General features: G+C 44.7%; 1 protein-coding gene across 1 annotated transcript in view; it reads left to right on the forward strand.

Moving 5' to 3' along the window:
• Window positions 1–1,075: 1,075 nt before the first annotated feature.
• Window positions 1,076–12,641, forward strand: part of SUSD1 (sushi domain containing 1) — a 145,648-nt gene continuing 134,082 nt past the window's right edge. The window contains exon 1 of the mRNA XM_029919632.1: window positions 1,076–1,202. Within this exon, the coding sequence (XP_029775492.1) occupies window positions 1,076–1,202 (127 nt within the window). The remainder of the gene's footprint in view (window positions 1,203–12,641) is intronic.

Consider the following 12,641-nt stretch of genomic DNA (forward strand, 5'->3'; position numbering starts at 1 on the left):
TCAGTATTCATTTTGTTGGCAACATAAAGAACTGGTATCTGCTTCATATGCATTGGATCTAGATCTATATAGTTACAACTTTAAAAGTCATATGAACTGTTAACTGTTGCTAAATGGTTTATCAGCTGTCATGAGCAATTGTTGCAAAAACTGTGGGAGTCTCTGAGTACTTGTAGAGCTAATAATTGGATAAAACGTGAAAAAAACAACAACGTGGACACTGAACACTCCTGGGAAACATACCTTATCGTGCCAGAATCTGACATTTGTACCATCCCAGAGAAGGGATTTATAAGGTAGTGAATCTGTCTTCTATCCTTTGGATGTACTTTCAGATTTCAATCATTCCTGTAGTTTGAAGTATCTGCGTCTTAAGTCAGCAGTGATACAGTGAGAAACTTTCAGGGCATTTGGAAGCTGCTACCTCTTATTTCAGGAATATGGGGCATGAGAAGTGGAGAAGCACTTCCTGAGTCTGGACGGGGTTGATCATGGGGTGGATGCTTAGAGTTACAGAGTGCTTATGCCAATGCTAAGAGTAGGATCCTGAGTGAGAAGGCACTTGTGTGACTTTCAATAAGATAACTTTGATGATCTTGCCAAGTCTTTTCTTTTCACCTTTATAATTTCTCTGTATTAAAACATTCCACTTTCCCAGGAGGCCATGGAAAATGGCAGAGGACAGGTCCCGGTGGTCAATGACCCAAGGATCTCCAGGGCGCCTGGCGGTTATTGTGGCCAAACAGGTACCACGGGGCCAGGAGACAATGATCACTCCCTGGGAGGGCATTAACCTTTCTGGCATTTTCTACAGAAACACCTTAAAGTACCTGGCCTTCTGCAGGAGAATGATCACCAGCCCATCCTGTGGCCGCTACCACTTCTTTGCCTCCAGCTATTCTTTATGAAGGTTTGGGGCAGGCTGTCTCCAATACCAGCTGAGGCCAGGCTGCCCTGAGCACCTCAAGGTATTCAGGGGCCCCGCTGGCCTACAAGAAGAAGAAGCAGGGGGTCATTCCTACTTCCCTCGAGGTTGTACGTCGGAAGCCTGCAGGAGAGTTTGCCTGAACCAGGCATGTGCTCTCAGGGCTGCCTGGAAGAACCAGGCGACGACAGCCACCCTGAAGAAGAGGAAGAAGACCACGATCCATTATCTCAAGGAGGAGCAGCTCACAAGGCTAATGAGACAGGCCTAAAAGAAGGTCGAGAAGAAAATGAACAAACACACAGAAGTCCTCAAGACTCTCAGACTCCTGGTCTAATAAAGACTGTTCATTAAAAAAAAAAAAATCAAGGGGCACCTGGGTGGCTCAGTGGTTAAGTGTCAGACTTCTGCTCAGGTCATGATTTCACAGTTTGTGAGTTCGAGCCTCACATCTGGCTCTGTGCTGACAGCTCAGAGCCTGGAGCCTGCTTCAGATTCTGTGTCTCCCTCTCTCTCTCTGCCCCTCCCCCACTCAAGCACTGTCTCTCTCTCTCTCAAAAATAAATAATATTAAACATTTTTTGTTAATCCATAATTTACATATATTATTTAAAAATTTTGTACATATATTACTTTTATAATTAGATGATGAAATGCTATTTTGGACTTTAATAAATTTAACTTGGGGGATGCCTGACTGGCTCAGTCAGTAGAGCATGCAGCTCTTGATCTTGGGGTTCTAAGTTTGAGCCCCATGTGGAGTATAGAGATTGCTTTTAAAAAAATCTTTAGGGGCACCTGGGTGTCTCAGTTGGTTAAGCGTCTGACCAGCTCAGGTCATGATCTCACCTTCGTGGGTTCGAGCCCCGTATTGGGCTCTGTGCTGACAGCTCAGAGCCTGGAGCCTGCTTCAGAGTCTGTGTCTCCCTTTCTCTCTGCTCCTCCCTCATTCATGCTCTCTGTCTCTCAAGAATAAAAAAAAAAATTAAAAAAATTTTTTTAAATCTTTAAAATTTTTTAATTTTTAAGAATACGATTGTAACATGCAGGGTCCTCTGAAAAACAGGGTTCAGGATGGGAGCTCCTCTCACTACAATTAAAGAGTATCCTGGCTTGGAGACATTTCCTAGGGAAGTGAGAACATGAAGGCTTAGGGCTGAGAACAGGCAGGATTTTCCTTTTAGCTTCATTTTAATTTATGCCTTTCTTCTGTGTGTCCATGACAAATCAGATACCTCCATCTCCAGAAAATTTCTTTTTTTAAACAAATGTTTATTTATCTATTTAGAGAGAGAGAGAGAACCCAAGATACAGAGAGAGAATCCAGAGCAGGCTCCACACGGTCAGCACAGAGCCCGACACAGAGCTTGGTCTCAGGGACTGTGAGATCATGACCTGAGCTGAAATCAAGAGTCACCCAGGCACGCCAGCAAATTTTTTCATGTGCAGATTTTTTTAGAGAAAAGCCCTTTTCTATCTTGTGTTCCCTCTTGGGATCCCATTTTTACCTGTTGAAAACCTACCCATCTTTTAGGGTCTTGCTTGAAGGCTTTCTTAATGATAACTTTCCTAATCTTGGCAGCCAGTAGCCCCTCTTTGAGGCCCCCATAGGTCTTTGTTTAAGCCAGACAGAATGCTTCTTGAAAACTAGGTTGGTGTATATGCCACAGTCCTTCCTACATCTTTGCAGAGGCTACAAATATAGTGTGTAGTTTAAGGAGGCCATGGAGTCTTTTTGACTGGTACCTCCCCTTTCAGACCATTCAGAGAGGTCCTGGAAGCTAGCCTGAGGTGACCTCAGGCTCATTATTCTTGAGGGAGGTAGAGAGTAGGTTTCCAGAAAGCCAATGTTTATTTGTTTTTGAGAGAGAGAGAGATGGAGTATGAGCAGGAAATGGGCTCCGGGGGCGGGGGTGGAGAAACAGAATCCAGAACAGGCTCCAAACTCTGAGCTGTTAGCACAGAACCTGAGGTGGAGCTCAAGCCCGTGAACCATGAGATCATGACCTGAGCTGAATCGGACACTCAACCCACTGAGCCACCCAGGCGCCCCAGGAGTCATCAGGCTCTAAAAGATCAGAGGGTGCTTGCAATGGACTGCATCTAAAAAGGTAAGGTGTAATGGGTGTGCAGTTAAGGTTCTATACCTAAGTTATGCAAAATTCCAGTGTACTTACAAGGGTCTACTCTTAGCGCCTGGGGGAAGAGCCACTTGAGTCTACACCAGTCAGACTGTTCTCAGAGACTTGTGTTCAACTTTGGATATAAATAGCTCCTTAACTAGATATAGTTTAAAGCAACAACAACAGGGGCACCTGGCTGGCTCCATCAGTAGAACATGAAACTCTTTTTTATTTAAAAAAAAAATGTAATGTTTTATTTATTTTTGAGACAGAGAGAGACAGAGCATGAGCAAGGAGGGGCAGAGAGAGAGGGAGACACAGAATCCGAAGCAGGCTCCAGGCTCTGAGCTGTCAGCACAGAGCCTGATGCAGGGCTCGAACCCACGAACTGTGAGATCATGACCTGAGCCGAAGACGGAGGCTAACCCCAAACATGAAACTCTTGATCTCAGAGAGATCTCAGAGAGATCAATCTTTTGAGATGAGGTTCCACTTTGGGCATGGAGCCTTCTTAAATGTAAAAATAAAAATCAATTAATCAAACAAAACCAAAAGGAGTTACTAAGAATGATAAGAGATTCAAAACCACACCCTCGAATATCATATGGAAAGGGAGGCCAGCTGAGTTAGGATTTGTGGAAATGCATGGTCACTAAATCGAGAAGAGAGGGATTCAGAATAGCAGTATGCTCGTACGCTCCATCACACCTGCTGTGTGTGCCTTGCACCCTCTTTCCTGCTGATAAAATATTCCTCTGTATTTCCATCCGGAACCACTCCGCTCCAGCTCTGTCTCTGGGATTTGGATGAGCCTCGCCCTCAGTGAGCCCAGGTGGCTCCGGGCTAATTGTCGGCCCTGTTATCCGGTTCAGTGGTGTGGTTGGTGTAGCTATGGGTACTTGTCCCCAGGCACAAACAAGCTCAAGACTTTTGTGTCACTCTTGGAGAAGAGAAGCCTTCTCTGTCCACTGAGTTTGAAGCTGAGACGATTTATGAATGTCTATGGCAAGAACCATGTTATGATTGTCAGGAGCAAGAAGAAGAAACTGGATTCCAGAAGCACTGTTTGAGTTTGGTGAAAACCTTAGGTCAGATCTGTCTGTGAATATTTTAGGTTATGGGAGCCAAAAAATTCCACTTTTGCTTTCAACATTTTGGATAATGTAAAGTTCCTTGAACAAAAGGTCTCTTCAATAGTACACAGCAGGGCTGTGAGGGAGAGGGACCCGGGAAAGAAGAATTGTAACAGCAGCTGGTGAGTTGGTGAGTTACCCTGTTTGAGCAGGTGCAGTGGGTGTGACTGAGGTGATGTGTGTCAACCGCACATGACATGTGAGCATCTAAGATTTCCAGCCTGTCAACCCAACATTGTGGCTGATATTGGCAAACTGAGTTTAAGAAGTAGCTACCGTGATGAGAAAGAATAATTTGGTTTAAAAATTATCTGTGAGTACGTAGGGTTGATTCCAAAAACCTGCCAGGGAAAATCAAAGCGTAAGAAATCTTTTGAACTGGTTAATACATGCTTTCTTTTCCATTACCCCCTTTGGCACAGATTCAGAGTTCCTTGCTCATATCCATTTTAAAGCAATTGCATGAGCAAGTCAGTACACTGCGCGGTGTCTCAGAGTCCTGGAGACACTTTGGGAGACAGTCACCTGGGGATATGTCTAGGAACCACTGAGCCCTTGAATGAACAGGAAATTAGACATGTCGGGAGATGAGTAATCTGAAGATTTTCCACGTTGGCTTGCTCCAAGGATGTGCAGCTGAGGTGAATACTAACACCCCCTGGCAACAGAGGACTGTCAGTGACTGACTTCATTCCTTCCTCCTGTCCTTCCATCCTTCCCCAAATACGTGGGACACTTATTGGTTGCCAGGAGTTCGCCAGACACAGAGATAGCTGTTTACCAAAGCACTGCCATGCCGCTGAGCAACTTACAGTCTAGTGGGAAAGACCCACAAATAAGTGCTAAAAGTAACTCCCGGGGGGCCTTTAGAAGTAGAAATGTAAGCTTAATATTTGCGTGTTTCACTGAATGTAAATTATATCTCAATTTTTTTAGGTGCGGGAGAAAAAAAGGCATCACTTGAAAGCACTGGAAATCCAAGCAGGGAATTATCAGAGCACCAAAGTAGAGATGATTAATGGAAAAATATAAAGCAAATGTGATCAGATTAGTAAAAACATGAAAGAGCCAGTGTACCTACAGCCCCATGAAAGCAGAAAGAGAGGCTCTCCAAAAAAGTGAACTTTCTAGTTAGAATGACTTCAAGTGCAGAGCCAGCAGGGACAGGGAGATGGTATGATGGTGAGATGGTAATTAATTCATGAGCTATAAACATCTATGCTTTAGGATTGGAGAGTTTTAAGTTTTTTCCTCAAGTGAAAATTCGGAGGAAAGCTTACTGCTTACCAAAGAGAGTCGTGGGGGTGCCTGGGTGGCTCAGTCAGTTTAAGTGTCTGACTTCCGCTCGGGTCATGATCACATGGTTCATGGATTTGAGCCGCATGTGAGGCTCTGTGCTGACAGCTCAGAGCCTGGGGTCTGCTTCAGATTCTGGGTCCCTCTCTCTGCCCCTCCCCCACACCCCCTTCTCAAAAATAAACACTTAAAAAATTAAAAAAAAAAAGAAAAGATGAGACTCCTGCTACGAGAGGCTCCCAGAGAAGGCACTAGAGCCAGAGAAAGTGGCCACATCCCAGGTTCCCCCTTCCACCCCCAAGACCACTGGAGCTAGGACCACTGTAACCAAATCTCCACTTACTCCTAAGAGAGCACGGATTCCTGGGGCTCCTGGCAGGCTCAGTCTGTAGAACACATAAGTCTTGATCTTGGAGTCATGAGTTCAAGCCCCACATTGGGTATGGAGCCTACTTAAAAAAATTTAACTCTTAAAGCAAGCAAGCAAGCAGAAATTCTCACCTGGGCAGAGGAAGTATATTCAAACTTCTAAATAGAGAAGACTCCCTTGGAAAAAATAAGAACAGTCAAAAATCATGAAACAACCATGGAAAGCCAGCAGAAGATTCACCGAACTACAAGCAAATAAACAACCTCCTGACGAAACAGTTAATCAGGAAAGAAAAGAACTTTAAAATACAACAGTCGGCATACTCAAGGGAATTCAAGATAATATCACCTCTACAGACATAAAAACCATTTCATAAAAAAGAAGCAGAGTTCTTGGAAATTAAAAGCATGAGTGCTGAAATAAAACATATTTCAGCAGGGCGCCTGGCTCAGTTGGTAGAGAGTGCGACTCTTGATCTCCGGGAATGAGTTTAAGCCCCACACTGGGCATGGAGCTTACTTTAAAAAGTTATAAAAATTTTTCCAACAGATGGACTGAAGAGCAGAATAGCTGTAGATGAAGGTCAAATTAGTGAACAGAGTGATCTCAGGAGGGTCTCAGGTGGAATTAGTGATTGGGCTGGTCTCCCACATTTAGTGGATAAAGCCGAAGAGGAGGTGGATCATGGAGAAATTGCCTTTTAGGACTTGCCTACGATAAATTCCAGAAGGGATATGCATAAAAAGAATTGAGAAAATGAAATAATCAAAAAATCTAAAGGGGGAAAAAAGATGTCTCTGCCGAAGAAAGCCTTAGATCTATAAAATGAAAAGGTCCAATGAGTCGTGGGTAAGAATAATGAAAAACTACATCCTCATGAAATTTCTGAATTCCAAAGGGAAAGAGAAAATCCCTAAAGTTCAGGATGTGGGGAGACAGGTCACCTAGAAGGAGCTGATTACCAAATTAGCCTGGCGTTCTCATCTGCAGGACTAAAGCTTAAGGAAGGCTAAATTTCAAGGGAAAATTCCAGACCCCATTAAACTATCTTTTAATTATTTTGAATTCAGAATTCTATACTCAGTTAATCTACCATGAAATTTTGAAAGCAAAATCAAGACATAGTTGGACATGCAAAGATTCAGAAAGTTGACCATCCAGGAAAACTTCCTAAAAGACATGCTCAAAGATGTACCAGAAGTTTAAAGAGGAGGAGGGGAGAAGAGAGTGAAAGACCTAGGACGTAAAAAACAGGGGTAAGCAAAGAAACCGGCAAAACTTGTAGCGAAGTGCATTGTAAAATCGTTGAATAAAGTGTTTATATTTTGAAGGTTGCACTATTTGCCAAGGTCAGTGATACAGTTCTCACTGTCAGCTGCTCTCTATCACACAAAATCTGTTGTGGGCTTCCTCCACAATTGCATTTGTTGCTGCTGGGCGTGCCCCACTTCTCCTTAGGGCTGTGGGGTGCTGCACAGGGTCCTGGGGCTGATCCTGGGCCCGGAAATGGGCTGTCAGCAGGCTTCCTTTCCGGGTTTGTGGAACAAACAGACCGACAGCTGAGGCTTCCTCAAGTGAAGCAGGTGACTCTGTGTGTGCGTGCACGTGTGTGTGTGTGTGTGTGTGTGTGTGTGTGTGTGTGTGTGACAGACTGGGTGACAGAGCCCCAGTCTCACTGAGGTCAGGGGGAGGATGGACCAATACTGGAACGTGAATTTCAGTCTGATAGTGTCTGGCGTTGGTTCCCAAATCCACATCTGCTCCTCCAGTTTCTGCTGGTGGGATCACGGGGTGCCTGAGTCCCATCAGAGAGCAAGTTGGGGGGTGTGTGAGAGGAAGGGGCTCTGCAGTGCCAGGGGGCCTTCCCTGATTTCCTGAGCCATCCCTTCCCACACATGTTTTTTTTTTTAATATTTATTGATTTGGGGGGAGAGTGCAAACCAGGGAGGGGCAGAGAGAGAGGGACAGAGGATCTGAAGCAGGTTTGGTGCTGACAGACTGACAGCAGTGAGCTGGGAGACAATGACTTGAGCTGAAGTTGGATGCTCAACTAACTAAGCCACCTAGGTGCCCTGTTTTTTTTTTTTTTTTAAGTACAATGTGGAATGGATAATCTTCCAAGGTTTTGTTTTTTTTAATGTTTATTTATTTATTTTGAGAGATAGAGAGTGAGGCAGAAAAAGAGGGAGAGAGAGAAAATCCCAAGCAGGCTCTACACAGCACAGAGCCCGATTCGAGGCTTGAACTCATGAACTGTGAGATGATGACCTGAGCAGAGTCAGAGACTTAACGGACTGGTCCACCAGACGCCCCCTGACCCATGCTTGTTTTGCTTTTCTAAGAACACTGCCGTTTTGGGTGGGCTGTGCGTCTGATAGCTGCCGGAGTGTAGCTCCTGCAGGTCCAGGGTTCCCCCGAGGGATGACGGTGTAGGCCAAAGAGAGAGTGAGAGAGCCTTGTGTTTTGCTCTGATTCCCAGACAGGCCCCCCTGCCCATCTGGCAGGCGTCTCCACCTTGTCTGGTTCTCAAGGTTTATTTATGGCAAAAGGTACAAGGACAAGAAAGGGCAATAAATGATTTCCAATAGATAAGTTTTACAATTTTAGCCACAGGCACTCATGGTGTCATAGGTATTTTTACAAAACCGCAGGTCTAACCTCAAGGAAGCAACCTTTAACCAAGAGGCAAACAGCATTGTTTAGTAAAGTTCAGTTTTTTGAATAAGGGTCATTAGGCTGCTTACAACTCTAAGAGAAAGTTCCCAGAAAAACAAGTTCTTAGGAGATATGCTTGCTCTCATAGTTCCATCGCAGTAGTGACTCTCACAAAGGCATTCAGGCCCAGAAGGTATTCAGTTATCAGTTAATTGCTTAGGGGAAAGTTAAGTGTTGCATTAGGGTGTATCTAGTTTACTTAACTTTTCCTTGACCAGGTGCAATCACGCCTCAGGGACAGGGCAGGGGGACAGGCAGCTCCTGACACTAATCGGCAAAGCATTTTGAGGTTTGGTGCTCAAGCAGAAATGAAAAGTTTCAAGAGGGTAGATTTTGGGAGCTATTCTGGGGCAAGAGACGTGCAAACTTGCCGTGTCCTCACCAGGAACTTTCACTCTACCCATGAGTTCAAATAGCTCCCAACAGACAGCCCTGGTTCCCGCCCAGCATGTGCAGCAAGCTGCAAATAGTGTATTTGCTACCCAAGTTCCATGAACTAAGTCCATGGTGAGTGTATGGTCTGTGTGCCTGTTTGGCAGGAGGAGGAGACGTGGTAGAGAAGGCAGAATAATCCTGCTGTTCCTTACAAGGCAGCGAGGGGTCTGGAAGTGTCTGAGCATCTAAGAAGGAGAAGTCTACCTTTCCCTGACTTAGAGACAGCAGCAGGCCATTTCTCCAGAGACAGGTCCTCATTATCAGTGTCCACATATCTGCTTGAGATGAGACCTCTGTTCTGGGAAGGTCAATGTGGCTCCTTTCAAGGTCAAGGTGGCCTTCCGGCGTTCTCAGATGTCAGGTCAGCTAGGGAGGGGTAGCTGTGTGTGGATGTGCAGTGGGCTGATATAGAGGGACTCACTTTAATCTGTATCTTTTGTTTTTTTCTTTATTTTGAGAGAGAGATCACAGGCACGCATGTGCATAGTGGGGGCGGGGGGGGGCAGGCAGAGAGAGAATCCCAAGCAGGCTCTTTGCTGTCAGAGTAGAACCCAACTTGGGGGTTGAACCCACGAAATATGAGATCATGACCTGAGCCGAAATCAAGAGCCAGACGCTCAAGGGACTGAGCCACCCAGGTGTCCCCACTTTTACCTGTTTCAAACACAAGTTTTCAAGGATAACTTAAAATGTTAAACAAAATTCAGCCAAGTAAATTTGAAGATTTAATTGGCCTTATTAAAGGATTCGTGAATTGGGCAGCATCCTAGCTAGCAAGTCTAGAACTCTGAGGCGTTGCACAAAGCATAAGGGGTTTATGGGAAGGAGGGCGGGGCAAGACAGTTATTAGTAAAAGAACAGGATTGTTGCAGGCAAGACTGCTTTTTTTTTTTTTTAGTTTTATTTATTTATTTTGAGAGAGAGAGAGAGAGAGAGAGAGCACGTGCACGAGAGCCCATGAGAAGGGGAGAGGCAGAGAAAGAATTCCAAGCAGGCTCCACAGTGTCAGAAACGGAGCCCGTGTGGGCAATTCGAACTCCTGAACTGTGAAAGCACGCCCTGAAGGGAAACTGAGAGTCAAATGTTCAACTGGCTGAGCCACCAGCAAGGGATCTTACCATGCAGATTACCTCATCTTCCTTTAGTGGTGGAGAGGGCTCCTGTGACGGACTCATCAGCTCTTCTGGGAAAATTCCTAACTGATCCATTTAGACTACATTTCGGGGGGAGGTTGAAACTGCAATTAGATTAGGTATTAAGCCCCCATTTGGGGAGTTGGACCACAGACACCCTTTTGGGCATGTGGTTTTCTTTTTAAGCGTCTTCAAATATGAGAATCATTCCTGTTAATGCAAACTTTAAGCAAGAAGTTCAATGCCAGACTATATCAAACTCATATCAATAGGAGATGTAAGCCATTTCTGAAATAAGCCTATAAGCACTTCACTTAACATTTGCAAACCTGCTAGCGGTGTTCCCAAGCCAGACTCTGGGAGAAGCAGGACATCACTTCTGGCCAGTGGTGTGATGATCAAGCAAGGGATTTTGACAGAAGAGTTCCAGAATATTTGAGACTCAGCCTCCCTGTTCCCTTCTCCTTCCGGCCTTGTACTCAGAGTGGCCCCCACTGGGCAAACCCCAAACATTACATTGCAAGCAGACATAATGAAGGGCAGCCTGAGGAAAAACCTGAGAGATCATGGACTGGTGTCCCCTTCAACTTGCCTCTCTTCCTCCTTCCCACACCCTGGCTCCCCCCAGTCTACTCAGGAGTCTCCTGAGATCCCATCCATTTATGTCTCAGGGATTGGGGGGATGAGGCTTTTTAAGGGACCTTTCTAATAATAATAGTAGAACAATATTAATAGAATTAATAATTCTAATCCCATATAGAGTCACCAGGATCCAAAACTGTTTTGGAAAGTCCTATGTTAGTCCTGTCTGGTAAAAGAAAAGGAAAAATTGGCATCTACATTTTTTTGTCACTGACATAACAAAAAAGACTTTAATCATTTTTAAATGTACAGTTTAATGGCATTAAGTGTATTCACATTGCTGTGTACCCATCTCCACCATCGTCCACAGAACTGTTTTCATCTTGTAAAACCGAAACTCTCTACCTATTAAACAAATTCCCCGTTCCCCTCTGTCCTCAACCTCAGGCAACTACCCTTTTACTTTTGGTCTCTGTAAATTTGGCTACTCTAAGTACCTCATATGAATGGATTCATACAATATTTGTTCCTATAAAAAGTGGCCTATTTCACTTAGCGTAGTGTCATCAAGATTCATTGATATTGAGACAGAAGTCAGAATTTTCTTTCAAGACTGAACAATATTCCATTATATGAATATACGACATTGTGTTTCTCCATAGACATTTAGGTTGTCTTAACCCTTTAGCTATTGAGAATTGCCGGAGTCCAGCTCCAGCAGGTCCAGGGCTCCCTGAAGGATGGACGGTGCCGGTGAAAGGGAGGGAGACAGCCTTGGCTTCTTTCTGCTCACCAGGCAGGCGTCTCTACACTGCAAGCAGGCATCTCTGCTCTGACTGGAGAGTCAGCCTTTTTAATTAAACAGGTGTATGGGATACAAAACAGAAGTGGCAATTGCCTTAGACAATGATTTCTGATGACAAATTCTTTGGTATGTAAAAATTTCTCAGAACCGTAGATAGGTAGAAGACTCATGCATAATCTTTACCAATAGAGATTGAAGTAGGTGACTAGATGCTTATCACCTGGGGAAGGAAGGGATCTTTAGCATTCAAGTACAAGGCAAAGTTTTTAGCATAGCAAAGGCAAGAGTTAGGTCTTTGTGAGCAGGGGTCAATAGCCTGTTTTTGAGGGAAAGAAAAACAGGTTTTCTCAGGAAATGTGATATTTGCTCCTATAATCACAAAAGAAGAAACTCCTATGACAAGTTTTTTCATAAGGTACAATTCACATATTTTTAGCATAAGAAGGCAAGTCACTCCTGATATCAGTCAGTCAGGCGCCTTGGGGGTCGGTGCTCAAGCAGAAATTGAGTGGGGGGGTTGAGTGGTGAAGATGCCGGTCACCATCTGATGGTGGGAGACCTTGCAAACCTGCCTTACCTCACAAGATTTTTGTTCAACTTACGAGTTCAGAAAAACTGGCTTCCTGCAGTGAATAATGCCACGAACCTGGTGTCCCGGCTGCCGTTGAAGGTTTCAATTGTGCAGCTGTAAGGACGCAGGTTTGAGACAATAGAAGGGCACACATTGCCCAGGGCAAGAGGGACCACCTTGTAATACCCTTAACATTCCTAAGGGCAGGCCTAGAAATAGAATCAGTTATTGCCTAAGGCTGGTTACACCCTATGTGAGGGTCCTGGGTCCTGGGTCTACTCTGTGATTGGTTAACACTCTAAATGTTGTAATTGGCTAAACCTGCTGTCAATAATATTGTATAATAATGATTGGATCACTGTACCTGTGTCACAATTTCCTGTAACTCCCCCTTCCCAAACTCATACAAGCCCTACCCCCCCCTTTGTTTGGGGCTCTCAGCATGGATCCACCACGCCGGTAAAGTCTGTGAGCCCGAGTTTAGGCCCCGGCGTGCCTAAGCCCATAATAAAGCCCTTTGCTTTTGCATGCGTGACTCGGTCTCCCTGGCGGT

Source organism: Suricata suricatta, chromosome 13, assembly GCF_006229205.1.
Source record: "Suricata suricatta isolate VVHF042 chromosome 13, meerkat_22Aug2017_6uvM2_HiC, whole genome shotgun sequence".
Lineage (NCBI taxonomy): Eukaryota > Metazoa > Chordata > Mammalia > Carnivora > Herpestidae > Suricata > Suricata suricatta.